This window comes from Cadophora gregata (assembly GCF_030347475.1).
Source record: "Cadophora gregata isolate MNR1 chromosome Unknown scaffold_3, whole genome shotgun sequence".
NCBI lineage: Eukaryota > Fungi > Ascomycota > Leotiomycetes > Helotiales > Ploettnerulaceae > Cadophora > Cadophora gregata.
In genome coordinates, this window is record NW_026695926.1 from 329,220 (window position 1) to 356,720 (window position 27,501).

At 48.4% G+C, this 27,501-nt stretch overlaps 11 protein-coding genes across 11 annotated transcripts; 5 read left to right on the top strand and 6 right to left on the bottom strand.

The window, feature by feature from the left end:
• Positions 1-234: 234 nt before the first annotated feature.
• Positions 235-4,222, bottom strand: ONS95_008676 (uncharacterized protein). Its single transcript, XM_058502219.1, has 3 exons — positions 1,089-4,222; positions 738-1,010; positions 235-587 (listed from the first exon to the last, which is right to left on the bottom strand). Exon 1 carries the CDS (start codon positions 3,206-3,208, stop codon positions 1,346-1,348), a length of 1,863 nt encoding a protein of 620 aa, XP_058361146.1. The 5' UTR covers positions 3,209-4,222; the 3' UTR covers positions 235-587; positions 738-1,010; positions 1,089-1,345.
• A 90-nt stretch (positions 4,223-4,312) lies between these two features.
• HNT3 (aprataxin-like protein) lies at positions 4,313-5,865 on the bottom strand. Its single transcript, XM_058502220.1, has 2 exons — positions 5,345-5,865; positions 4,313-5,294 (listed from the first exon to the last, which is right to left on the bottom strand). The coding sequence occupies exons 1-2, from the start codon at positions 5,430-5,432 to the stop codon at positions 4,543-4,545; spliced, it is 840 nt and encodes a 279-aa protein (XP_058361147.1). The 5' UTR covers positions 5,433-5,865; the 3' UTR covers positions 4,313-4,542.
• Positions 5,866-6,682: 817 nt separating this feature from the next.
• ONS95_008678 (uncharacterized protein) lies at positions 6,683-8,762 on the top strand. Its single transcript, XM_058502221.1, has 3 exons — positions 6,683-8,205; positions 8,310-8,445; positions 8,498-8,762. Exons 1-3 carry the CDS (start codon positions 7,790-7,792, stop codon positions 8,696-8,698), a joined length of 753 nt encoding a protein of 250 aa, XP_058361148.1. The 5' UTR covers positions 6,683-7,789; the 3' UTR covers positions 8,699-8,762.
• A 1,542-nt stretch (positions 8,763-10,304) lies between these two features.
• On the top strand, positions 10,305-12,645 carry ONS95_008679 (uncharacterized protein; the record flags this gene model as incomplete). Its single annotated transcript, XM_058502222.1, has 5 exons — positions 10,305-10,367; positions 10,457-10,590; positions 10,666-10,934; positions 10,982-12,128; positions 12,207-12,645. The coding sequence occupies 5 exons, from the start codon at positions 10,305-10,307 to the stop codon at positions 12,643-12,645; spliced, it is 2,052 nt and encodes a 683-aa protein (XP_058361149.1).
• A 901-nt stretch (positions 12,646-13,546) lies between these two features.
• ONS95_008680 (uncharacterized protein) lies at positions 13,547-14,645 on the top strand (the record flags this gene model as incomplete). The annotated part of the gene is made up of 4 exons (XM_058502223.1): positions 13,547-13,813; positions 13,861-14,192; positions 14,271-14,418; positions 14,466-14,645. 4 exons carry the CDS (start codon positions 13,547-13,549, stop codon positions 14,643-14,645), a joined length of 927 nt encoding a protein of 308 aa, XP_058361150.1.
• A 58-nt stretch (positions 14,646-14,703) lies between these two features.
• ONS95_008681 (uncharacterized protein) lies at positions 14,704-16,295 on the bottom strand (the record flags this gene model as incomplete). Its single annotated transcript, XM_058502224.1, has 3 exons — positions 14,704-15,463; positions 15,962-16,004; positions 16,061-16,295. 3 exons carry the CDS (start codon positions 16,293-16,295, stop codon positions 14,704-14,706), a joined length of 1,038 nt encoding a protein of 345 aa, XP_058361151.1.
• Positions 16,296-16,907: 612 nt separating this feature from the next.
• ONS95_008682 (uncharacterized protein) lies at positions 16,908-17,831 on the bottom strand (the record flags this gene model as incomplete). Its single annotated transcript, XM_058502225.1, has 1 exon — positions 16,908-17,831. The coding sequence occupies one exon, from the start codon at positions 17,829-17,831 to the stop codon at positions 16,908-16,910; it is 924 nt and encodes a 307-aa protein (XP_058361152.1).
• A 772-nt stretch (positions 17,832-18,603) lies between these two features.
• Positions 18,604-19,368, bottom strand: ONS95_008683 (uncharacterized protein; the record flags this gene model as incomplete). The annotated part of the gene is made up of 3 exons (XM_058502226.1): positions 18,604-18,877; positions 18,940-19,010; positions 19,069-19,368. The coding sequence occupies 3 exons, from the start codon at positions 19,366-19,368 to the stop codon at positions 18,604-18,606; spliced, it is 645 nt and encodes a 214-aa protein (XP_058361153.1).
• A 1,665-nt stretch (positions 19,369-21,033) lies between these two features.
• ONS95_008684 (uncharacterized protein) lies at positions 21,034-22,950 on the bottom strand (the record flags this gene model as incomplete). The annotated part of the gene is made up of 3 exons (XM_058502227.1): positions 21,034-21,851; positions 21,903-22,303; positions 22,358-22,950. 3 exons carry the CDS (start codon positions 22,948-22,950, stop codon positions 21,034-21,036), a joined length of 1,812 nt encoding a protein of 603 aa, XP_058361154.1.
• Positions 22,951-23,372: 422 nt separating this feature from the next.
• On the top strand, positions 23,373-26,699 carry ONS95_008685 (uncharacterized protein). The gene is made up of 3 exons (XM_058502228.1): positions 23,373-25,325; positions 25,432-25,630; positions 25,721-26,699. The coding sequence occupies exons 1-2, from the start codon at positions 24,107-24,109 to the stop codon at positions 25,509-25,511; spliced, it is 1,299 nt and encodes a 432-aa protein (XP_058361155.1). The 5' UTR covers positions 23,373-24,106; the 3' UTR covers positions 25,512-25,630; positions 25,721-26,699.
• ONS95_008686 (uncharacterized protein) lies at positions 26,361-27,217 on the top strand (the record flags this gene model as incomplete). The annotated part of the gene is made up of 3 exons (XM_058502229.1): positions 26,361-26,495; positions 26,554-26,699; positions 26,809-27,217. The coding sequence occupies 3 exons, from the start codon at positions 26,361-26,363 to the stop codon at positions 27,215-27,217; spliced, it is 690 nt and encodes a 229-aa protein (XP_058361156.1).
• Positions 27,218-27,501: the final 284 nt, after the last annotated feature.

The window sequence follows — 27,501 nt, forward strand, 5'->3', positions numbered from 1 at the left end:
TGGGGGGGGGGGGGGGGGGGGGGGGGAGAGCAGTTTAAGTGATTGAATTGCTTGCTGCGGTTTTATTGCCTTTTGATGACCTCCTAGCCTCAGTCATGCAAGATACTCAGCAATACCTAGCTCTGGATACGCCAAAGCAGGGATTGGTGTATCCTAACTTCATGTCTACCAACAAGCCCAATTCCCTGTCATAGTTTTACATGGGTATCTAGAAGAATGAAGGACAGAGAGATACCTTTGTTCCTGGACCATGCAGAGCGAAGTTGAACTCGGTTGCATGATCGGAGAAGTAAAGCACTTCCTCACGGAGAAGACGTGGATTATCGAACTCAAAAGTAATATCAGCGATGGATTGGGAGAGTGTGCTGGTATACATAGCTATTTTCGTCACCTGAGAAAAGGGAGAGGTGATATGGCGCCGCCACAGCATAGATATGAGGGCGACGAGGAGCAAGATGGTCAGGATGATCAGGATGAGTTTGCGACTCATTTCTATTTTTGCTGCTCATTTTCTAGACTCAAGAAACGGTGTACCTTTTTATGACCTTGGGGAGATCCATAATTGATGCGTGTGGATGTACCAAATACTGTGTGAACATGAGTACTGGAATACTAGAATCAGGAGAGGAGTGAGAGATGACCTGACTTGTGCTGTCATGCCGGACAATGGCGGGACCAGACTGCCAGAATTGGTTTACGCATGTAAGCACCCAAATCAATTCCCATATGATACATACTGTTACATTGCTGATAGCATAAGATGAGGAGGATAGCAATTTTCGGCGAGAGATGCTAATGAAAGAGGCTATTGTTGATCTTACAAAGGGGCGTACTGTGCAAGGAGCAAAGTTTCCCTGCGCGTCCTCCTTATCCTGGTCTCCCGGTCTCTATAACGGGAAGGTCGACTACTTCTGCAGAAATGGCTCTTCACATTTCAAGAAGAATTATGTAGGGCTTAGATGATGAATGGATTGAGCAGAACTTTGAGCAATTCCTCATCCCACCTGGTTCTTTCAGCTTGTATCATCAGTCTCCATCTTCTGCTCAGTGATCGATCACTAAAATAGACACCAGTCTACAAAACATACCTGGATCGCAGTATCAATTCCAAACGTCCTTGGCAAAGGATGCTTTCATAAATATTCAGTCCTGAGATCTACTGTCCATTTCAGTCAAAACCCATTCTTAAAAGTCCCTTCTCGCCTCACGTCGTCCCTCATCCGTCTGCTTCGCCTGCCGCCTAAGAACAGCATCCATTGCATCCATCCCTAAGTACCTCCAGACCCGCACTCTTCTCCTGATCCCCCTCACTAAGTCGCGAGGTCGCATCATCCTTCCTAGGCCCCTATGGCATTTCCATGTTTCTAAAAACCTCGTGAAGATGCGGTTGGTCTTGGAACATCGGCTCACGATCCTGACGTAGCCGCTCTTTCTTCAAGCGCACCTTTTGCGTATCCTCCAGATTCATGAGCATCGTCTTGGAATCATCCAGTTTCGTTTTGCTCGACTCTGTAGATGATACGAGATTTTCTTGGACATGAGTCGATCTTTCTGGCTTCATGACGAGAATACTAGGATCCCAATCGTCCATCTGTCCCATGTTCATAATCGAAGCGGGTTGGAATTTCTGCTCCGCTAGAACGTAATTCTCCTCCAATAGCTTCCAATTAACTACTCCCTCGGGCCTCTCCTCAATCCGTGGTCTGACCCAGGTATCATCTTTTACGAAGTCTTCAAGGTTGTCTGCAGTCCACGTCTGCCACTCCTCATCAGCCTTAGTCAAAATATCTAAGTGTCGGTACACGCTCAAGCTATTGCTCATGTCTTCCGTACGGATCTGGGCTTTGCCGCCCCATTTTACAAGACCTGCTGTACCAGCTGGATACGTGACATTCAGGGCTTCAACTTTACGGCCTGTGCTGAGACTGTGCATCAACGAGACGGAAACTTCGAATTTGCCCAGCTTGGTGGCGAAGCCTCCTTGAGCATAACTCAGCCACTTGGTGAGTTGGGGAGTGACTTCCCACGTCTTTCCAAGAGGAGTAAGGAGTTTGATGCCTAGAATACCTTGCATGAGGACAGTGGTAGGGCCAGCGGCCCATCCGTGAGCGTGGGAATTCCGAGCTGGGGACCAGTAGGCAGGGTAGTGCACGTAGCCATCGATTCTGTAGCCTTCCAGGAGGGTCGAGTTGGTCATTCCTGGACCGTCAAGCATATATCCCCACATGAGTTCGATGAGTTCTACAGCGGCATCATTGTTGTTCGCTGCGCTGTGGGCCAGCAATTCGAAAGACGATGCAAATGGAGAAATGACGTTTGGGAATTCTACGGCTGGAGCGCCATACTTGATCCATCGCTTCCGTAGATTCTCGGAGACATTGTATGCAACAGAGTCAGATGTGTAGACATTCGACATGAGGACCCAGCTGTTGCCGTCTTGAGGCAGGACCTTCTCAGGTCCATTGCAGCCACGTCGTCCAAGATTGTCAGCATAGAGACCATCCTGCTCACAGTACAGGATCGATGAGATGCCTTGTTGAATCCTGGCACGCGTGGTTGACCATTTTTCATCGTTTGATGAGGTGCTCTTGCCAATCCATTTTGCTAGTTTAATGCTGTTTCCAAGCACTTCGTAGAGAATCGCTGATGCCTCGACATTGTGACCCGTCATTCCTGGCCGAATCCAGTCGTTTGTAGACGACACGTGGAGAAGTCCTGTGCTATCGACCTTATTGACACTGATAACTAGTGCTCTCAAGTAGGCATCCCACTTCGGTTTCAGCCAGTCTAGATCTCCAGTGTACAGAATGTACTCAAAAGTTCCGATCAAAGTGTGAAGATGGTATGTATCACTGAACTCTCCGAAAGCGCCCATAGGCGGTCCAGCATATGGCATAGATCCATCGGAATATTGTCGTTCATAGATAATATCCAACGCATTCCTCACAGCCAGCATGTCGTAAGTGGAAACAGCAATTCCAGGCACGGCGATAGTCATATCTCCTGGCCAGACCATTCGATCTCGCTTGGCTCCATCTGTAGTCACAGTCTTCCCATGCGCAATGGTATAGTTCGAATACCATGCCCCGCGCGGGGCAGTGTTGTGATCAAAAAAGCGATTGAAGTCAATCAGGGATCCTCCTTCTGTTGGATCCAACGTCGAAAGCTGTAGTGTCCAAGCACCTGCATACCAAACACGATTCAGCATCGAGGAGGAACTGTCGAAATATCCAGTATATGCCCGGCCATTCGGATTTGAGGGGAATGCAGTACAGTTGACCCAAAGTTTCGAAATGGTAACAGCAGGCTGTTTCGACGTGTCGTTCTTGGAAGGGGAGCTCCATCCTAAGTATTTCTGGCCAAGTATGCTATACCAGGATTTTTTCTGCACAGCAGTATGCTCTCTCTTTGGGGCCAAGTGCCCATCATGCCAGAGGTATCCTCCCTCCGTAGGAATGTCAGTCTCGGGTATGAAGACCGTCAGGTACTTGAAAGCCCCTCTGGTGTACCCTCCACCCACACAATTCGTGCCCGTCGTATTTATCGAGAATGCTAGAGGCAGGTCGCGTGCTTGCGCATCGCCAGTCGCGTCACATTCGCGACCTGTGAAGAAGGGAGATTCGGAGTATGCGAGAACAAGGTAGGGATGATTCTCAATTCCTTCCACTTCGAAGCAAACCCTGAATCCTGTCAGCAGAAATGCCTTCCTTCTCTAGCAATCTGTAGCACTTACTTCCCAGCGATATTCTCCTCAAATTCGAAAGTGATCAAGCCTCCAGTGCTGATCACCCAACTTATGCCCTCCGTCTCGGAATCTTGAAGGACAGCTTCTGCACCCGAAACCGCGCCCTCATAACCAAATATCCTCACGGGCGTAATGTGCGACTTGTTGACAGGGGCACGTATGTTGCTCTCCCAAGGGCCAGGAAAGATGGTATCTAGGGGTAAGGACTCGTAGTCTGGGCCATCGTATTTGGCAGCTTCCGCAAATGATTCGCCAAGGGAAATTGCGCCAATGATGAGAGCAGAAGAAGAGAAATGCATGGCGTTGAAAGAAATGCTGGATGGAAATACAAATGCTACGTGAACATGATAGGTACGCTCTGGAGTCAATAATGTAGTAACGAGGAAGTGGGGAGAGGAGATCCGGGGAAGCTGTCTTCAGGTTTAGGTATTACTGTATTGTGGGGAAAGGTGGGCTGGAGGGGTCAGACGACTCCAAGGGTCTTGGGCTCGGAGGTCATCCTGCAATTTGGAGCGCCAGAGCACCAATGAGCAGCCAGCAACAAGCACGCTCAGCCAAATTTCCGTGCACGAGTCATGGAATTGAAGACAATCCGGGGGCACGAGTAGGTGACACTATCAGCAAGATATTTCAACACGACTGCCACCGAGATATGTCGGAAACAATTGTCCGAAGTGCCGTATATGGAGTTGGTTGTGTCATCGTCATGTCGACTGATGCGGGTATCTTGTGGGGAGAAAAACACATCGATCCACTCTATGCCACATCTACACAGACCGTTCAAATGGACCTTGCCCTCACTCTCTCTTCCACGCATCAAACTCCTCCTTCAAATGCTCTTTTAATCTTGCAAACTTGTTCCCAAAGTTCATCCCACATCTCCAGCACAACATGTCACTATTTAAATACCCCTCCTTCGCAGGATGCCTCCTCACATCATCTTTGCTCAGCGGGAAATTCTCCAACTCAACAAAGAAGGGCGTAGCAAAACTATTGTAATGCTTCCTATGCTTCATACACTCCGAGTACCGATCCACACTCAGTACGTGGATGTGTAGATGGTTCATACTGGGATGAGCATGAATCCCGACCTTGACTTCCTTATTCCAATCCCTTCCAATAGGCATATCCTCCGGCCTGTGAATCTCCACCTCGCCATTCAAAACTTTCTCTCGGGGTACGTCCTGCACAGAGTATTTACCGAATTGACGCTGCAGTTCCTTGCCAATTATATCTCGAAGCTTTGTAGCTTGTTCCAGTACGCTGGCTAAGAATTCTGCGTCTTCGAAGGCATCGAAAGGATGCTGCAAGGTGTGTTTTTTCGACCGGGGAAGTAGTAGTGCGTGTACGCTCGACTTCGGATATAGATCGTTGATTGCGACGAAGCTATCGTCGTAGGAGATTATGCGTGAGGAGTCGTAATTCTCGGGATGGTCGATGTAGGCACCCAAACCGTCACGTCGATCAAACGCATTTTTACTGTAGGGCTTTTTAGAGATTTTTGTTGAGGGGGGAGGAGGAGCTTTTCGTTTGCTCATTATGGCTGAGACTGTCTGCTAGTCAGTGGATGAAAGCAAAGAGGATCGAGGGGTTATATACATGCGTTGCGCGGCTGAGATGGCGAGGCTGGCGAGGCTGAAGCTGCTGTCCCTTCTGTGATTGCATCTTGAGGCGACTTTTTAGACATTGTAATCAATGGTGTGAGTAGAGACTATGATGAGCCATGAGCTACTGCCTAGCCGAGACGTTTCGCTGCGAGGAACTTGAAGCTGTCTGGTCGTCGCGAAAAGGAATCTGGGGGGTTTCAGGACCAGTTCCACTGTCGAGAAACTCCGAAGATTTGCCGTTCCGCACTGTACCCCAATTTCGCTTAAGAACTATGTTTACTTTCCAGCTATCTCCAACTTCACGAGCGAGTCTGTGATAACGGATTATTTTCTTGATTGGGCGACTCTCATAGATCCACCCCGCTCGGGCTAGTAGATAACCTCACTCAGACATATTTCATCTTGGACGAGACTATTTATCTTGACCGGAGACATTTGACGTTGTCTGCCACGTTGATCTGCATTCCAAGAGTGGGGTGCATACTTCCAATACACTTTAAAGACGATCCAAAGGCTTTGGATTCAATTCATAATCTAATGCTCTTCTCTAACTTGCTCGAGTATTGATGTGAATTAACCTCTCCGTGGGCGTGTAAGTTATCAGGTCCACATACTAACAGTAACACCATTGAATACATACCAGGCATGACAGAGTAAGCTATATTTGTATTTGATATCTTCTTTCACATTGACACATCTTAATGCACGGCTCGGAACTCCACCTCCTATCCCAGAGACTCCGACTAATCCGACTTCTCACGACCCTTGAAGCCGCGGAATCGACAGAATCCTCCCAGAATAATGTATCAGTCCCCCTTCGTGGCACTATCCTCTTGTTCTGGAAAATTGGCCCTCAACTGGCGCACTGAGGAATCCTTCCTCAACAACCTTATCCAATTCACAACACCCATCAAAATTTTGGGATTTGCAACCTCTAGTAATCCACTTCTTCAACTCCCAGTCTCCAAACCCAAACAGCATCCCTGTACTCTACCTCCATCGGTTGCCTGGCTCCATGAATGAGATCAGTAATGCTCTCCCCCTCCTGACTCAAGCTTCATTCCACGTCATTGCTCCCTAGAGAGACAAAAGAGGGGGAAGGGGGTAGAAGAGGAATCATATAAGAGGATTAAAGTTTAAGTACTCCTACACGAAACACGCTTTGACAAAGAAAAAGGAAGAATATCTATATTTATGGAATTATCTCCATGCTAAAAGAGAGAGTCTCCATGAATATGGAGATTATTTCCTTGATTATGGAGCGTTTGCCACCGTAGTGAGCGAAACAGGAACATGAAATAGTGTAATTCAGGGGTGCCGTATGGATGCTCGGAGGCAACACGGAGTAGTACGAGCATGCGCTTTGACTGACTTGGTCCTGTTTTGTTTTGTTCATTCCATACGCTGCTTATTATTCGCTTAGGAATGGTTGAATTTCCAATAGAAACAACCATCCAGCTTGACCCAGACGGGAACCAATCAAGCCCCACGGCACAGCAACGGCAAGCAACAGAGCAACTCCAGCCGAGCTAGCCTTGGAGCTGCTGCTTTAATCTAGATGTTGCCCGGGGCTTCTGACCTCGAACTCTCGGAATTGAAAATATCGCTGTAAATCTACGGACCACAGAGAAACTGCTGGCCAAATCCGCTAACTCGTCGTCAATAGAAGAAGTCTCGCTTATTGTCTTAGTATTCTATTCATCAGATGAGAAATAATGAGGAGAACGCAGCACCCTTCCAGATCTAGCCAGAACTTTAAACCCGGCTCAAGCACGACTGCCAGACACAAAAGAATACCTTCTCCACCTGGCACTCGTCGGACATCAAGCCGGACGGGCAGCGGAGCCCCAGTGCCAACTAGAAACAATGTGCTTTTGGAAGGGTTTTCGTTTGAACCCACAAGGCGGCCGGGCGATAAAGCAAAGCGTTAAAATTGTGCTCGATTACGGTACAACTTTTTCCAGCGTATCATATATGGTCCACAGCCTCGGCCTCGATGAGGAGTCTTTGGAGCTGATGTGAAAACGATAAAGATGTACGTTGCAGCCACTGATTTCTGTATTTGGCCATGGATCTAGGGATTTTAGAAGTCAGTCACTGATATTCCTCATATAGGACCCGAATGAGCCAAGCGGCTTCGCAGAACAAGTTCCTACTGAGTCCTGGTAGTGCGTGATCATGCAACTTGAAAGGTTCTTCATTTCTTCGCGAGTACCTTACCAATAGAAACAACAATACGCCAGCTCTACGGTGCCTCTAAAACGGAAATCTGTAATTAACCAGTTCGACTCACCAGAACTCACCAAGACTACAGAAATCGTGTACCCAAACAATTCAACGGCAAGCGGATTCGCTCCTCCTGATTATACATATCAGACGAACGGAGGAGAAGGAGAAGAGGCGGAAGCAGTCAATAAGAAAGATTCTGGAGCCGACTATGACAGACCAAGAGACTTCCTTTGGGATTATTCGGTATTATCTCGGAAATTTCAGTACCGCCACAACCGAGATGCGTCACTTATCGTCCAAAAAACTCAAACTCTTGCTCCTCAGTACATCATACACTGGAAGCACTAGGGCAAGATTGCAAGATCAAATCAAAAATCTCCTGAAGAAAAAAATCATTCGGAAGTACGGGAAGAAGGATGAGCCAGATATGAGGGACGTACAAGACGTCATCATCGATTATTTGACGGGGTTACTCCAGCACACCAAAAGCCAGCTCGTCATACATGAGGGGTACACTGATACCTGGAAAGTTGAATTCGATGTCGCTACACCCGCAATTTTGTCTCCCAAAGCGTCAAGGATCTTGAAGACCGCCATGGAGGCTGCTATTCCGGTCACCGGGTTGTAAGTTCACTTTCAAATCCTGTCGGACCTGCTTTGATGGGACTCTTCGTCTTGAGAACTCAGATCTTCAACCTTGTTATTTGTGTCGCTAACTCAATGAACAGTGTATCGTTGACAGATGGGGAAAAGTCGGGACAAGTCATTGGGGGCAGTATTGACAACTTATTCATTGCACCTGAGCCTGAATGTGGCATGACTTGGTTGCTACATAACCCCCCACCAGCCCATGAGCAGGTCATGGTAAGTTTCTTGCCCCTTATGCTTATTTAGCTAAGCTAAGAGTGTTGTATAGGCTGGGAACGTGATCAACTGTATGAACTATGGTGGGGGAACAGTTGATTCAGTCGCGTATGAGGTAGGCCGTGACTACTTACTCCGGCTGGGTGAACAGATCATACCGCCTGGAGATAAGTTATGGACGATCAACTTTGTTCAGGTTCAACAAAAAACATGGCTAGGTAACACCGTAACAGTTGTGGCGGCAGCTATCTAAATAGAATGTTTGAGCAATTTGCAGCATATAGACTTCATCATGAGGACTATTTATTCTAAAATTGGTACGCTTCTGACTACATCGTTGATAAAATATCAGTAGTGTTTGAAATGACGGACAAGAGATTCAAAGACGTGACCAAAACCCCACTGTCACTAGGACATTACGAGATCCCCAATTTGAAGAGTGACATCAGCAGAGGTCTCTTGGGTCCAAATGCCAAAGGCTTCGATGCCAACCAACTGGTGATGAACTGAACGAGTAAGTAGAGGTGTAGAAACCATCTGAGCAATCTAACTCTGCTGTTAGGAAGAATTACAAGGAAATTTTCGACAAAATAATAATGAGAGTTTGGAAAGTGTTGAACTCTCAGCTGGATGTTGCTGCTGAAAAAGGAGGTCGGTCAAGGTAGACCATCAAAAACAAAGAGGTCTACCCTCTTGGTAACAATTCAATTCTTCACAGGCCGTGTTACTCATTGGAGGCTTTTCGGGCGCGCCTTCATTGAAGAGTTTGATCAAAATTAAATTGAAGGAATACGAGAGCGAACACCAGCTCAATTACGAAATCAAATTGATTGAAGATTCTCGCAAAGCGTGAGCATATTTCATATACCATGGCTATGATCGATGTCTGGCTTGCCCCTCCTCGCTAAACAACCAAATAAACATGGATGGATTCGGTCCAGATCAGCAAGGTGCGGCATTATTCATACCTAGGTACTCGAGATACCTTACTGTACTGCATTTGGAATACGCCAATCGGGGCGCAGCAGAGAGCCCGGATTGAGGCAAGCAGATTGATTGGCTTCCAAGCTGGAGAGCCTGGGAACCTGGAGCTTGTTCGAACTTCACTTCGAAGTCCCAGGTCCCAGGTCAGGTGACTCAGGTCCCCTCAGCCCGGAGTTTTCGTAACATCCGGATTACTCATTCCCCCGCCACAAGCACCAGAAGTAGATTGAGGAGTAGTCGTACCCAGTGGACTCCGGTTAAGATGTGATGAGGTTGAAGATTCCTACCGTAAATTTACCTAACGTAATGAGTGATATTTGATTTTCTCACGCCCGGCTGTCTTGAGACCATATCGAGGCGTAGATAATTTTTTGTATTTAGTTATTTCCCCAGGTAAATGTAGTCGGGCTAGGTAGGGCCGCCGGCCTACGCAGCGCAGCGTAACTTACCTAGGTAACTTCGTAATGTACCTTACCTCCTAGGTACTTTCCGTACGAAAGTACCTTAGGTATTTCCTTCGCATGTGTAAGACGGCAATATCACGTGCTAGCCACCCGCTCCCTCGCTTTGAAATCAAGCTCCATTGAAGCCCACACCATTGGTCAGCCCCGTCTGCCTCCCGACCCGACGTGGACGTCTTCACCATACCCACCTGCACCCTCGCCACCTAACCTTACCTACAGTACTGGTACAGTAAATTACATACATTTATCGGATCTTATCTTAAACCCACATCACAACCACAACTCCGCCGTCCGTCCCCTTTCCAACTCCCTCCCATCCCATCCCATCCCATCCCATGCACATGCACTCACAGGCTTACCTTAGGTAAACCTGCCAATTTCCTCCATCAAGATCCAACCCACAACGCTGCCATGTCGGACGCTTCACCCGAGAGCTCGGCAGGAGCCGGTTCTACCGTCACGCTCGTGATCAAGGTACACAGCCCACAGCCCCCTGGCCTGATGTTGCGTCCGTTGTGTTCGTTATGTTATGTTACGCCAGCCAGCCAGCTGATGACATCCAGGCTTGTGATATGTGCCGTAAGAAGAAGATACGATGTGAACCAACAGGCCAAACATGTGTGCAATGCCTCAAATACAAGACCTTGTGTCACTTCACGCCGATTAGCACGAAGCGTGCAGCACGGAAGCCAGCTGGGTGAGTGCAACACAGCATCTCGCTTCAAAAGAGGCGGGGTATACTAGATAGAGATTGAATGCTGATCAAACATAGACATAAGCGAGTTGAAGAATTGGAGAAGCGATTGAAGAGTATGGAGGAGAGTCTGAAGCGAGCTACGGCAAAGCTTCAGCAGCCGCAGTCGAACGGAACCGTTGAGACGGCTCTGGCAAGGAGGGACTCAACTGTCCGGATTCTACCTGACGAAGTTGGGTCGACGTCATTCTTAGACCAAATGCGCGAGGACTTCCCCATTGATGTAGCAGTCAACATACCCTGGGACGAACCCCACCTACCAGATCTGGATATGAATTATTCTACCGGTATGTTTCTGCATAGTAAGCCCCCATGACTACGCTAAGCGAACTAGGCCCTCTTATCACAACACCATACGGTTCCAAAACAATGCCACCGTGGAACATGAATCCCATGACCGATCTTTTTTCACGCAAAGTATTCAGACCTCTCCCGCCGAAGGAAGAAATGCTCAAACTCATCCACATCTCCCTGCAAGGGGTCAACGGTGCATTCCCTCTCTACGACCAAGACTCTTTCGTCAAGAAACTCGATGATTTAGAGACTAGCATCCAGGAACCCGGTTTTTGGGCCTCCTTGAACGTCGTGCTAGCGCTCGCCTATAGATTTCGTATCGCCGTGGAGAAGGAAGGGAGCATGGAAGAGATAAATGCTTGGAAGTTCTTCCAAAACGCGTTGAGCGTCGTGAACCAACTCACTCTCCTACCTCCCTCTCTCATCTCCACACAAGCCTTGATCGGCATGGCAATCATATCACAAGGAACTCCAAATCCCGCACCCTATGCCTTCCTCAGCTCAGCAGCCATGAAGATGGCCCAGCAGCTCGACCTACATCGAAGCGCTCGATACCAGGCCGCCCAATATCCCAGTCTCAGCGCGGCCGAAATCGAGCAGCGCACGCGCGTCTTCTGGATAGCGTACTTCATGGACAAAGACATCAGTTTGAGGACAGGTCGACCACCTATCCAAGAAGATGATGACATGGATGTCAATGAGCCAAGCTACTGCAGGAACGCACCTGCTGGCGCCAATGAACACAATTTTTTCAAGTTACGTATCGACCTTGCTCGCATCCAAGGAAGAATTTACAGACAGCTGCTTTCAGTACCAGCGAACAAACAATCCGTTGCTGAACGAGTAATCGCAGTCCGAATGCTCGAGGCTAGTCTTCAGGAGTGGAAAGCGACTGTGCCGATCGAGTATCAGCAGGACTACTACGCAGTTCCGCCTCCTGCGATAGTATTCGAGATGACGCCTGCGCTACACTCGGTCATTCTACGATTGACGTATTTCCATGCCTTGAATACAGTCCATCGCTTCTCCACGCCGCTAAACCACTGGCAGAACATCATCGAGCAGCCTATGCCGATGGACCCAAATATGAGCCACGAGCCGCCTGCGCCAATCACATGTATCGAGGAGGCTCGGAAGGCATTGAAACTATTGCTAGTCACACCACAAGGGGATTTTGCTTGTATATGGTAAGCTTTCCGATCTTACCGCACTGCCACTTGACTGGATATACATGAATGGGATCAAAGACTAACGCAACAACCCAGGGTTGTCCTCCACATCTTCGTCTCAGCAACCACCACCCTCCTAGCTCACATCCTTTCCAATCCTCTTCACCCCTTCGCCCACTCTGATCTCCAGCTAATTGAGCCGCTCCTCAGCCTCCTCGGTCTTCTCTCCTTGCAAGGCAAAAACGCAGAAGTCGAAGGCATGTACGAGAGCTGCCGGACGATGTGGGAGCGTGCGCGTAGGACGGTGTGGGAGGCGCGAGGAAGTGGTATTGCGTATGGAAACGAGAATGGATTTGGAATTGGAAATGGAAATGGACTTGGTGTGCCCGTGAATCTTACACCGATGAACCTTACTCCGACAATTAGTGCGGGGAAGTGCGGGGAAGTGAAGGAGAGTTTGGAGGATTTTATGAAGAGGATTGAAAGCATTGCGGGAGGAGGTGAGAGTGCGTTTGAGTTTGAGTATATAAATTAGCGAGGTGTTGAGTTACGCTTTCATCTCGGGCGATGTGAAAAGAAAGTGAGCAAGATAGTAACGTTGTCCCAAACAAAGAAAGCGAATCAAAAGACTCTCGTACAGCTCGGTGGGGAAGCGGCCCAAAGAGCAGTGAGGTGTTGTGATGGAAGGATATCTCCATCAGACAACGAATTAAGCCCAAATAGGTGCGAGGTGTCCCTGCAGCTTCATTTGATCACATATCAGCAGAATACCAACATCAGGGTATCCCTTCCACTGCGAAATGGAACGTTTTGTCGGTACACGCAGAAGTGGAGCAGAACACCCTGATCTGGCTTGAGAAGCGAGGTAATCCCCAGTTGAAGTGAGCGTTCTATAAGAAAAGTATATCTCGATTTGCTCGCTAAGCTCGCTTCTCATCTCTACTCCACCGGGATCCAAAAGGTTAGCCTAGCTTCCACGCAACGCGCATCAACCGGGAACCAAGAACTTACCGCCAACTTTTCTAATTTAAGCCCATCCTCGCTTTGCCAATATCTCCACCCATGAGTCCTTATCACGTATTGCACCATTTAGAGAGTAATTACTCTCAACGAATCCTCAAACACGTCCACTAAAGCGGAAAGAAGTGTTTAGTGAACCAAAGTCCTTATTCCAAATGCGGATTATTTCGATGAGGATTTATTGTTGATTTCGCAGCATGATCCATTTGGGTTAGCGTTCCGACGAGCCTGAGGCTTGGTTGCACACGAGATCCCACACGTATGATGCACAGTTCAAGAAAGAGGATATAAAGCCAAATAGAAGCTCTTTGATGCACATTGCATCTCCAACTGGACCTCCACTCCCAAGTTTTTGCAAACTACCAACTCCAGATCATTAACTCAGCCCAACCCTCCAAATCACAAGCACCTGAACCATGCCCTCGCAATCTATCCTCCTCATTGGCGCAAGCGGCTTTGTAGGACCATACTTCAACGCCGAGTTCTTGGCGCAGAAAGTCAAGTTTGCACGTATCGCAATTCTATCCGATGCATCCAAGATATCCAAGTTCGAGAAAGAGGCTGCGGCGGGAGTCGAGATGGTCATGGGGAGTTATCTTGAGCCAGGATCTTTCAAAGGTCTTTCCCCATATTTATACACGCTCAGGCTCACATACAGCGATGGTTTCCGATTCAAAAAGACAGTGTACTGATTGAATTGCGGTGATGGAGGTTTCTCAACCATCATCAGCATGCTAGGCAACGTCCCCATGAAAGTACAACCGCAAATCATTACAGTAGCGCCGCCATCGCCGGTGGAGTAACACATTTCTACCCTTCCGAATACGGCTCCGACCTCTCCCAACCCGTAGCACTGAAGCAGCGCTATTTCCGGGACAAGCAGACCACACGGCGCCATCTCGAGAAAGTAGCCAAAGAGCACAACACTTTCGGATACACGTATATAATGAGCGGCGGCTTTTCCGAGTACGCGGCGCATCCAGCATTTGGTTTTGTCAAGGAGAGAAAGTTGGACTCTTGGGGGAGGACGGATAAATTGCAGCCGTTTGCGGGCGTGAGAGAGTGAGTTGCATATCCACGGTCACAATATCTTGTGACGAGGCGTGCTGCCTTGAAAGTTTTGACTGATGATGTTGACAGTGTTGCTAAATACCTCGTCGCTTCAACCCTCACGATACCCTCACCAGGCACAATCCTCGCCTCCGACAGCCAAGAACGCCAATTCAAGATTCCCACATCAGCATACACATGGGATGAGATCGTAACTCTCATATCCCGTCTCGAAGGCGTGGGTACAAGACTGTGCATCATTCCAATGAGGAAGCATATACGCAGACGGAGAAGTATGCGAAGGAGGGAGATGTGGGCCAAGAGTTGGCGTGGGATCTGAAAGCTTTTCTGGGAGATCCAAATGCGGTTCAAGTGCCAAAGCCTTGGGATACGAATAAGTTCCCTGAGATTGAGCCGGAGGAATTGGAGGTGAGCCTAAAGAGGTTCTTGGATGCGACGAAGTGAGCAGTTGGGATTTTGGGTGTCCGCCGGGAGTGGTGATTCTATCAGAATTTTAAACTTGTTACATGTAGTAAAGTCTAGTATTGTATTTCCACTCTTTACAAGCGGTCACCCGCTTATACTTCTCATCAAAAATTTCACCTACCCAAAACAGATTCCCAGCAACCAGCAACGCCTCCATCCAACTGCGAAGGCCCAGCCACCTCCCTGCGAAGAGCATCAAGTCGAGGAAATCCTCGGTGTCGTCCAAGCTCTCAGATGATACAGCGCCCAAAGTCAAGCACCAGAGCAGCAAAGGCTTGTGCAAAATCCAATGCTTGTACTTCTCTAGCCTGCAGAGGATGGTATGTAGCTTTCGGGAAAGTGAGGCTGTATCCATGAATCGATTGACGTGGTGAGGGAAGCCTCGGGATGGGAAGTGATCGTAGACTGCGCCAAGAAGCAACATCCCGGCTATTCTGCAACATTCTTGTATCAAATTGTCTGCTGTCGTGTTTTCGACTGGGATTGAGATCTCGTCCAGTCGACTGACGAGCGAGAACACTGCCGCTCGATTGACGACCACGGAAGGGCCATTTGAGGTTCGGTGGCTGAAGGAATCAGATTTGAGAGTCAACATCAGTGTCGTCATGTCGTGGAATATTGGTAGTAGAGGATATTCGTTCAGGAAAGAGTGTTTCCAAATGCTATGGTCTCGATTCAACGCTGGTGGGATCGGCCACGGTAGCGCTACTGAGGGCATGCTCGAATCGTCGGGCACTTCAAGTAGGGGAAACATAGTATTTAGCTTGTCCAGGAAGCATGTTGCTGCAACATCGATGCTAGAAATTGATCAGTCCATGCAATGAGACAAGATGAAGGTAGCCTGAAAGTGACTAGAAATGTACCAGCCCTGACATAAGTTGCCTGAGCATCGGATTGTTCACCAATGCGCCAACCCCACCTCTTCTCTTAATGATCTGATACAAGGCAGCCATATGCATATCATACGTTTCCCAGTAATAGGTTCGATGCTAGATCATGCTCAATCATTTAATCCTAACAGCCTTCAAGGCAGACACTCACACTAAAGCAAGCAAAAGCGAGCACGGTCCCAATGATACCATCGCTGGTTCCGAGGACAGGATCGTCGAGTCGTTTTCGAACAGAGTTGACAGCGCGTGAGTGAAGAATCATAGACTGTGGACATTCAGTGTCTCTACTGAGTCCATGTCTCTACTGAGTCCATGTCTCAGATTGTGCACATGGAGCGCAATGTGGGACAATATCTCATTGAAAAAAGCCGTTCAAATTCCCCAGTCGGAACCCAGAAGTCTTACATGTCTTTGAAAGGCCACAATTCAATATCAGGCGATGTATTGACTGATATCCTCCTGTCAGTAATCTTCTTTGGAGAACAACTGGAAGTGTTCGCTTACCATGATCATCCAAGAACAGCAACTCCTGATCCAGAGGTGTAGGGTAGCAAGCAAACGGGTCCATCCGCCCCGAGCCCAGCGACCAAGCAATGGCGACAGAAAATTTTGAACTGTGGCTTGACGAAGCATCTGGGAAAGGCGTCTCCACAATACGCTTGCTTTTGATCTTGGCTTTCTGGCCTGACTCTTCGAGAGGCGTAATCTTCTTCCGTCTAGATATGCCTATATCCTTCATGATATGTTTTCGAACATTATGTAGATGCTTCTTGTCAGTGACTCTCCCAGTCTTTGTAACCTCAACAAAACAAAACTGCAGGGACGGTCACGGGGGCAGGCATGAGCATGTGACTATCAAATGTATCCTCTGTTAATGACTTCTCAGCAGCAGTATCAGCTTTCACCATGACTTGAACAATGATATCGATCGTGACAGAATTGAGAATACCACTTTCAACTTTCAAATATGATGCTTTAAGGAGAGCTCTCGCCGTGAAACACGTAAGACCCAACGCCGACGACTGACAATGCTTTGTCAGCCCAAGGTCTGTACAGTAATCAGCGGACGCAGCCAAGGATCCATCCAACCAAGATGTTGGAGTACAGAGATAATCTAATCGGGATTAATACAGAAAGAGCCTCACATACACACCACTCGGGACCACCAGTCTAATATTGCCAAGCAAGACTGCATCTTCAGCCACACTGACTATACGGGTCCATTGTTTCCCAAGTATGTCCCCTCCAAACGATATCCCTGTGAAGTGTCGTCTCAGATCTAGTCTCTCTGTGCCTCTCTCATGCCGTCATGATAGAGCGATATTGCAAAGATGACATGCTTGATTTTCGATCATTCCGTCCGAGGAAGGTACAGGTCAAACAGCCAAGGAGCGTTTCTTGGTCTGTAGCTCAAGTCCATAATCGCAGCATTTACCATGAGAGTCTCCTTGCCATATTTGATCGAAGAGCTGCTCTTTTCCGGATAACTATTCGGTAGGTTACTCTGATCTTCGATCGCTTCCTTCCCGAAGGCCTTGTCGTTATCCTTCCATTTGACGATATGGGCACCATAGGCTTCATGAATATGGCCGAAGCAATAAAGCAAGGGACGAGCGCGGCTGACAGCGCGGAGTAGTGCCTCACATCCAACGTTGCCATCAGCAGTCAAATCCAGGATGCCTTTTGGTGGGCCATGGGTCATCATGATATCGACTCCTGGGAAATCTGGAATCGGGTTCTCGGTGATACACTCAACATTTGGAGCGACATGCTCGGGTGGGTTGAACCGGTCCTCATTCCGCTCGTAAGGGAAAGCCCAATCGCAAAACTCAGGCTGATACGGAGATGTGTAAATCTTGAACTTGGCGCCATTACTGAGTGTGAATGTATTGACACCCTCGACAAGATAGGTGACGCCTGCTTCCTTGGCTAATGGACCTGTCATGATCTCGATAGCGTCTTCAGCTTGTGAACGAGTTTCTTCGTCTGTATCAGATTCGAGTTTCCTCTCCCAGTATTTTTTGTCCAAATCCAAATCGTGATTCCCAGCAATGACAAGCTTCAATTCCGCCTCGATCGACCCCAACATGTTTAGCAGCTTCTTGTATTTGAGTGGACCGCCGACGGAGGTCAAATCTCCGCAGTGGAGCAGGACATCACATCGCGGAGTTGGCAAGCGGAGAGGGCCATTTACCTTTTCGGCCTGTCCGAAGTGGAAGTTGTGAGTGTCGCTGATGATCATAAATCTCGTGGATACTACTGTATTGGAAGACATCGCGGGATTCGCTGATTGGGTCTTTCCGAATCGATGCTGATACCTTCCTTGCTCCCTACGGCGAGGAATGACACCCTGGATGTTCGATCTGATTACTGATTACTGATTACTGATTACTGATTACTGATCGAAGAAGTCCGATAGAGTGACGACAGCCGCCAGCCTGGCGGTGGTCTTTGGAGTGTGGGTTGAAGGATTGATGGAGGAAGGAGGAAGGAGGAAGGAGAGCTTGCGACCACGACTGTAGTCTGGAGCAGGCAGCCGCATTGAGTCAAGGCAGGCGCGATAATATCTCAAGGCCACAATGTACCTTATCTAGTAATTATAACGTAGGTAAGGAAAACGTTACAATTCCCATGAGAAGGACCACTCCGCTCGTCGCCTGCCGAGAATTTTAAAATTGCTCGCGAGGATACCCACCTATACTACCTTTACAATCCAATTCTGAAGCACGTAGTGAGAGAGGCCCCCGTCAATTCCGATATGACACGTGACCACCGGAGCTCACCCCAGATGGCGGTGGATGTCATCATTTCTCGGCGGAGTTTCGACCGAATCACTAATCATACCCGTAGCTTCCGTGTATATAAGATGTAAGACGGAAATTGCTGGCTCTCTGGATGCCTTCTTACTTCAGCAGCAACAGACAAGTGTCTCCCTCGTCTCACATTCACGGCATCACGTGTAGTCAGCTTCCATCAGTCTTGCGTTCTCTAGTCACCATATTGAGTCTATGTCAAGAAAAAGTGATGGAGGTCTGCTACAAAGACGACTACTTTCCACCAGTGGCTTTTTGCCAGCTCGCTCTCGCCTCGAGAGCCTCAAACCACTTGTTGACATTGGGGTACTTGGCAAAGATATCTGCAAAGCCCAGTCCTTTGACCATCTTTCCGTATGGCAAGTGGAAAAGATCAGCCAGAGTCAACTCATCTCCAGCGAGATACTTCTGTTTGCCAAGAATGACCTCGTACACAGCAAAGGCATCATCGAGGCTAGCGGCGTGTCGCTTGACGGCTTCCTCATCGGTAGCGCCGAGTCCCTTCATTCTATTGATATTTTTAGCACTCTTACATCTGATCATGTCATTGTTTACAATGGAATTTCATACCCCTTGAACATCTTCTCAAAGCAGATAGCACTCGCTGGGCCATCGAAGTAACTCTGCTCGATCGAGCAAGCCTACAAACTCCCATCAGCATAATTTTTCACCTTCCCCGCACGTTGCCATCGAGCATACCTGCTCAAACAACCCATACGCCTTCAAATCACCCTCATCAGGAATGAGCTTCGTTCCCTGACCAGCATACTTCTTGGCAATGTACTTTGCAATGGCACGACTCTCAAACACGAGATATCCATCGTCGTCGAGAACAGGTACCTTTCCGAATGGCTGCAGCTTCAAGAACTCAGGTTGCTTGTGCTCTCCGGTTGCGAAGTTGATGGCGCGGAGTTCGGCCTCGACGCCCTTCTCTGCGAGAGCGGTGAAGACTCTCTGCGTGCAGGTAGAGTATGGTGAGCCGTGGACGGTGATACCCATTTTGTATGTTGTGTGGATCTTTCTTGTTTGGGGAGTTGAGGTTGAGGAAATTGTTGTTTGATCCGTACTTAAGAGAGTCTTTTCAGATTGTCTTTATTTTAGATTCGTCTTTCGATTCACTTCTTTTATATTCGCTAGCTGGCCTTCCTCGGCCGCCCACAAAGTATTTTCTTCGCTTGTCCCACACAATGCGGGCAGAGTGGATACATCGCGGCCACCAAACTGCCATGCTTACAATATCATGGTTTCTGAGAAATACCTAGGACACGGATACCCCAAGTACGAGCTTTAGCAGCTCCAGTGGAGCGGAGCTGTTTTATCCTCCGGCCTAGCTTCACGGCAGAGTGATTTGGCGACCGTGCGAGTTCCTAGTCAGATCTTACGATATCTTCTATTCCCCGGGCCGTTCATATGTCAATCCCTCACAACGCTCCTGCTCATTACCAAGAAAGGTTGACTTTGAATATTGTTGAATGACACAGCAGCCGTATCATCTCAAACCAACCCATTATTCATGTCTTGCACAAGATCCGGAGACGGACTTGACGAGGCGAGTCAGCAAGCGGGTGGGATCCGTTCATGCTTTACTGAACAGTCAACGACGACAAGCTGTCAACATGGGAGTTAGATTGGTCTTCACAGCCGAACCAAGCGAAACACATGCTCTGGCTGAACTTAACTTGTTTAACTTTGTTCCAGCTTCGCAATATAGAATAATGTGCTGAAAATGAACGAAGAATTTCCGGCTCAATATGCCTCATGTCCACCCTGGCGCCCAGCCCCGTACCCCGCCTCCTAGTGTAAGATTAGCGAGTCAGTACCCCACCATCTCAACATCATGCTGGTCTTGCCTGTGCCGGAACAAACTCACAAGTAAACAATCGCTTTTAAAAGCTGCGCAGACTCATCAACCTGCTGAACGATTCGAGTTGTGACTAGGCTCAAATTTTCGAAAACCCCCCCTCTCGCCTTGCGTCTTGCCTTAAAAAAATATGTCCTTGCACATTGCGCCGCATCCTGCAGCCTTCCCTTCTTCCCGTCTCTCATTGTACAATCACTCATCTCACCATCCACTTCCAACATCTGGGTGCACATCCTGACCAATCTCATCGTAGTCCAACCAAACGAGGGCCAGGATTCTGCCCGAAAAGGTGCAGGGTCTGCTCGAGGGTGAGCCTAACGAAATCGAAGGATTGTTTTTGGGAGAGCGTGGCGTCCATGTTTCGCAGCTAACTGTGTTTTGGTCTCGCGTATTTCAGTGCGGTCTGGAAATGAGTGTGTTGAGCGAGGGCGATTTGCTTTGCTTGTTCGGCAAAACTTGGTTCAGTTGATTCGGCGTGCAGAGGGGTGAGCGGTGCATCATGTCCTGGAGGAAATGTTTGCGGTGCAGAAAATTGGAAAGCTGAGGTAGGAGAGGGAAGAATTATATGTTGCTCGGGGCGCTGCACGCTGGCTAGGCTAAAGGTGATGAGTGGGTCCTCAATATTGTTTCATTTGGAAGCAGACAGGAAGTAGTGGGCTACGAATCTAATTGGGGTATCTCGAACAAATCTGTGGGATCTAGCTATACATTGCATCTTTCCGAGCCGCTCATCAACCTTATCCAAACCGCACTCACACAATAGTACTTCACAGTTGCGTTGGGAGGCAGGCAACGTACGGCAATCAAAATCGCCTCTTGGCCTCAGCGGCTCTATGAGCCTCGGCCTCTCTCTCCAGACGTCCCTTCCTCCGTCGTGATATCCCTCTCCTCTGCACATGTTTATTCAACCACCATCTGATACTGTCCCGCATAAGGAACAACACAGTCACGACCGCAACTGGCACAGCAATAATCCAGAAGTAACTCTCTCCATGATGAAGAGCCGGGAACGGCTCGATATTCATCCCAAAATAGCCAGTGAGGAATGTCATGGGCAGGAATATGATCGTGATGTTGGTGAGCTGTTTGAGAGTTTCGTTGGTGTATGCTGTCATCGTGTTGAAGATCAGGTCAATCATATTGTCACAGGCGCGGCGCATCTGATCAAGAGACTCAGTAATAAGAATAATATGATCTTCAACATCGCCGAGATAAGTTTGTGCCATGGAGGACAAGTTGACTGTCTTGGCGGACTTTGTGGTATCGCTGCGTGCTCCAAGGCCGGCTGTAGCGCCTTTGTGGTCTCTGAGTGCATTGATGAGGTTTACAATTGGGTTGACGAAGCCTCTGAAAGTCATGATCTCACTCGTGATAACGTACAACGAAGTCGTGTGCTTGAGATCTGGTTGAGTCAGGACATCAAGTTCAAGGTCGCCGATGACATCCTGATACGTGGTTGCGACAGGGATGGCAAGATCGATGATTGCATCTAAAATCGCCTGCACGATCATCGAAGCATCGCAAGATTGCCGGAGAATGGTATCTGGAGTCCGAAGTCGTTGAAGTATCGGCTCCTCAATATCGTCAGCGGAGGTTTCAAAGAACGAGATGACAGTGTTATCTGGAATAAATCAGTACCCGGTCTCTGGAAATACTTGGAAGTGTAGCATACCAGACGTCAAGAAGATCGAAACTTGCTCCGCGCTTACGGCATACTTTCTGGATGTCAGGGGCGAATGCTTCTCCATGAACTCCATGCGCTCCTTGTTCGGGCCTCCATGATACCGTTGAAGAGTCTTCAGATTTTGCAAATGAGGTCCACTGACACCTTCGGTGTGCCCAGTAACAAAACCATTAGCAGGATCGTGCACTCCGGCGATCATGTTCTTTTCTTGGCGTTTCCTCTTTGACTTGGAACCGGAGAACAAGCTGTGGACAAATTTGCCGAAGCGGCCTCTTTTTGGTCTCCTAATGCTATCCATATCTCCATCGTCCGAATCACTATCTTCAGCATCAGGGTGTAAGTGGATCAATTTTTGTAGTGTAAGGACCATGAAGGTATGGTCGGCGTACCTAATTGAGGCGGTTAGCAGATTATCACAAAATCGAGGTTTCGAACATGAATACCAATCGGCCTTCGTTCGGTTTGCTGTGTTTATCATATCCTCAATTGCCAGCCGATGTAGCTTCTTATATTGACCAAGAGCCTGTATGACATCCCAACTCAGTCCATTAACATTTATCCAACGACATTTCACCCACGAGTCTTGCTTTTCGTCCAGAAATTTTATAAGCTGTTCATTGTCCAGTTCATACCCAACCATATTCTCCTCGCTGAAGTCTACAATTGTGATCTGACACTGTTCGTGGAAGGTAGGGACTTCGGTTCTACCACCGTTGGGCTTCGAGGGATCGAGTCCAGGTTCTTGACCTGCCTGCCAATTGGGGCGCATTGGGGTAACGTCGACTGTCGCGAAGGACTTTGCCGTGTTCGCACGATTGCGGCGGCGAAGCATGGTTGGTGATTGTGTTATTCCCATGGTTGGATCGGATGTGACAGAAGTGCTTCGCCTGAGTTTATCGTCATTTGTCCCGGTATGAGGACGAGGTTCTCCCTCCCCAGCCTCCAGGTCAAAGTTGACATGTGTGGGAGAAGTCACTGATTCGACTGTGGGGTCGTCCGAGAAATCTCGTACAGCTGGTGGGAAAGCATCTGCCATGGCTGGGAGGTATAGATATTATATGCTATTGCTTTTGGCTGTGAAGATTCTGTGAGGAGAGGCTATATTGTTGAAAGTCTTGGTTTGGTATGCCCCTGTACTTGAAAGAGAGATTCACAAAAAGAATCAATTGTGTATTAGGAGAGCAGTATGTAAGTTGATCAACAATAGAGAAGCAAAGGAAGCAATATTTAAAAGAGACGGAGACTGGGCAGGTGCGTTCTATGTTGTCACATCACGTCTGGTGTTTTCTGTTGTTTATCTTTTTGTCCGATTTCAGCCTCGAATTCTCCAGTCACGACGTCAAGGGCCAAGCTTATTTGAGGCGGGAGCTAAACCATATTGGAGCTGGTGAGTGGGGTCACCCGCCCCGTACCATGAACCTTACTTCCAGATTCGCTTCCATTCATTGTCTTCCTGCCAAAACAATTAATGGTTGTCTTACTTATCTGTTTTGGCTTCCTATCTATTCTCACGATATCTTGTTCGATGAAATATTTTTATTCTCGTATGTATGCGCGACGTTCAAAAAGTCATATTTCACTCTCCTTGATGAGATCAGTTTTTTTTGATTTGGCAACCCCAGGCGGCATTAGCACTGGCTGAACGCTTCGAAAAAGCTGTCGATGATACGAAAAATGATTCGCACTGCTATTCATGTGCGCTTGTTCTCCCTGAAATCTCCGCGAGCGAAACCCATTCGAGCCTGCTTATCCCTGCCAACCTGTGCTGTGATGAATACCAAGGACACCAGCCATTTTCGCAGTTAGGGATGCCCATCAATCAAGATTGCCGCGTTTAATTCATCAAGTGTTGTCCCTAGGCACAACAACACTCATTGTGCCACCAAAGGTGGGGTTGTGTCGATCATCTGGCTTTGGTGGGGGTACCATTGACCATCCGTTACCAAGACTGACCCATTCACTGACACGCTCGGATTGAAATTGTTCACGGGAGTTGCCCAATCCATCCGTGTTGAACGAAGTTACGTTCTTCAGGAGGTCTCTCTATTCAGAGAAGCCGTCACCATGGCTCCTTCAATAGTTCTGGATTACAACTCCTCCATCCTCATCATAGGTGGCGGAACTTGGGGTTGCTCTACAGCCCTACCATCTCGCACGACGAGGCTACAAGAGTATATCAGTCCTCGATTTATATGGGTTCCCGTCACCAATTGCAGCTGGCAACGATATTAAGAAAATTATCGAAGAAGGCAAGCAATCATTCCTCACTCTTGCTCATGGGGTCCAGTCTTATCCCTGAAAATTTAACAGGTTCATCAGCAGGCGAAAACGATGATTCCCTTGCAGACACTCTTCGACGTCTAGCGACAGGCAGATGGCTGCACGATCCAGTCTTCTCGCCCTACTACCATAACACCGGTTACGCCATCTGTGCTCATACACCTGAGGGATTGGAACAGTTGACCAAACATGAAAAGATCCATGATAATCCTGAGTTTGAATGGATAGATACGCCTGAGAAGTTTCGCGCTATCATGCCAAAGGGCGTCCTCACCGGAGACTTTCCAGGATGGAAAGGAGGCTTCAAAAAGACAGGCGCAGGATGGGTCTTCGCCCGTGGGGCATTAATGAGTACATTTCATGAAGCACAACGCCTGGGCGTCCAGTTCATCACTGGCCCTCAGGGCGACGTCAAGACATTACTCGTAGAAAATGGAGACGTCGTAGGTGCTGAAACTGCAGACGGTACTCATCACCGAGCTGCCACTACCATCCTCACTACAGGCGCTACAGCACCTGGTCTCCTCGATGTGAAAGATCAACTACATCCCACCGCTTGGACACTCGCTCATACCAAGATGAGCAAAGAGGAATGTGCGCTTTACAAAGTCCTCCCCGTACTCTTTAATGTCGAGAGCGGCTTCTTCATGGAACCGGATGCCGAGAAAGGCGAATTGAAAATTTGCGATGAGCATCCCGGCTACTGCAACTGGAGTACTAATACCTCTGGCGAGAGAGTAAATATCCCATTCGCTAAACACCAAATAGCCAAGGAAGCTGAAGCTCGGGTGCGCGGATTCCTCCGTCATACTATGCCGCAACTTGCTGAGCGTCCTTTCTCGTTCGCGAGGATATGTTGGTGTGCTGATACGCCTGATCGGAATTTCTTGGTTGATCGACATCCGGAGTCTAGGAGTTTGATTTTGGGGGTTGGCGGGAGTGGACATGGGTTCATGCATATTACGAGTGCTGGGGGCTTCATTGCTGATGCGATGGAAGATTGTTTGGACGAGAAGTTGAAGGACGCTTTTAGATGGAGGCCAGAGACAGCGGTAAATAGGGATTGGAGCGATGTACAGGATAGAATGGGAGGACTGAATAAGGTTATGGATTTTGGGGATGTGAAGGAGTGTAAGTACTTGCTAGACTCCATTCTTACTTTAGTTTCGCGCACGGCAGATGTCTGGTCCTAATCCTTGAAATCTCAGAATATCTCTGCTAATTTTGCACCGCCTAGTACAGGGACGGATATCCAACCGGATCGGCGGTACACGGTTTAAGATGATCGATCCAAGCACGCTCAGAGTCATAGAATAGCAAGCCCCTAACAGCCTCGCTTAACAGTCACCTCTAGTACAAAAACATCACCATCAATAAAACATGCACTCAGCCTACACCAATAAAGCAAGAATATCCACGTCCTTCAAAATTCAGATGTATGTCATTTCATCATTATGTATTAGGTTAATACGTCAACCTTAGGGGAGATTGTTCACCAGTAGAATAAAGACTGAAGTACATTTCAGTAATTGTTTACCAATGTCCAGACTCTAAGTTAGGCTAGCTGGAACAACGAGAACAGATTTTAAGATGGCGATCAAAACAGCACAGTTGGGTTTTTCTGTTTTTCCTACAAGACTAGGTAGCTACTGACATTGAGCAATTGGCCAAACACCAGGTCGCAAGAGTGTCTCTGAGCAATCTGAAAGCGCTATGAATAAGGTCACGTGAAGCAGATTTTTCCGAGCAAATCCACACCTGCACGGGTCAGCATCGCGAGAGAACCTTCTTTATTTTCCTTTTTATCCGTCAGTCGATTCAGGAATTATCCCCTCAATGTGGTTCAACACATGCCAAAATGCAGAATGAATCGGATGCATTTATGATAGAGACTGAATTGTTCCCAATCACTCTGCCGTCCCGAGTCCCTGCATGGTAAGCAAGGAAATAATGGGATAGTGGCGATCTCAAAAATCAGCAATACAAAGGGGTCCAGGTCGTTCGTATTTCCCCCTGCTCACACGTTCCCCTTTCTCCAACGTGTTTGATAAAAATTCACTTCCGTTCAGTGTTCTATTTTCTATTTCTCTTCTCCTTAGCTCAAACGTTCAATAAACACTCACCTGCAGAGACTTTGTTTGCCACCAAAGCTTCGACCGCGTCGCAATGTTTTCCTCTTCCACCAGCAACATCCTCGCAACCCTCTCCCTCGCCAGCATCACCCTCGCGCAAACCAGCACCGGCAATCTCTACATCCCCGGTGCAGACACGCAGTCTCTCATCGGGCAGGTCATTGGTACCGTATGTACATTTTCCCTCCCCTTCCGTGCGCGAGACACAGCTCTGACAGTTGACCCAGGCGTCCTCTCTCACTACCTACGCTCTGCAATGCGTCACCCCAGGTGAAGAGTGCGGATTCCCCGGACAGTTCACAGTCACGGAGAATGCAGCGACGGCGAGGTATACCATACCAGCGGAGAATGGCGACGATGGTGTATTGGCCTTGTGCGTTTTCTCTCCCTCTGCCACTACCTTTCCCATCCCCAATTCCCAATTCTTCAGCTCGCGCTTTGCCTTCAATCAAATTCAAGCTAAGATATCTGTAACACCACAGCACTGCCCGCATAGACTGCTCTCTCGACTCAACTGTCTCCGCCGTCTGCATCCAGTCCTTCGGAGGCAGTGAAGCAAACTTCCCTGGTGTGTCAACAGAAACCTACACTGGTACCGACTTCCAATATATGCCAGTGCTCCTCACGGCGGGTGCGGCTCCTGGGACGGGTCGTACGCCTAGTTCGACTGCGGCTTCCACTACGACGAGTGCTGGAGCGAGTTCGCAAGCTTCAACATCAAGGTCAGGATCTGGATCAGGAGTGGGTTCGGGGAGTGTTGCGCGAACAGATACGGGTGCACCAAGTGCAGGGTCGAGTACGAGTACCGCTGGAGTTCCTACAAACACCGGGAATAAGGCGTGGGTGTTCGGTGGTGCGGCTGCGGTTGGAGCGATGGCTTTGATGGGATAGGTGTTCAGGAGTTTTGGTTCTGGGGGATGATCTGACAGCTCAGACAAGCAATCCTGTGTATGACTCCAGAGATGGGATTAGTGGCCACCACAAAGTAATCCAACCAACCCGGTCGACGATACTATTGTGGCGATGATGATGATGAACAGATGATCTGGAAGAGATGGCGAATTATCACGGTATGGTTGTCTTCCGGGTTCGTCTGACATCGGGCATTTTTGCAACCAACACGGGAACACCCTCATCGCGAAATCCCATGATCTGGGGATTGGGCGGCGCGGCAG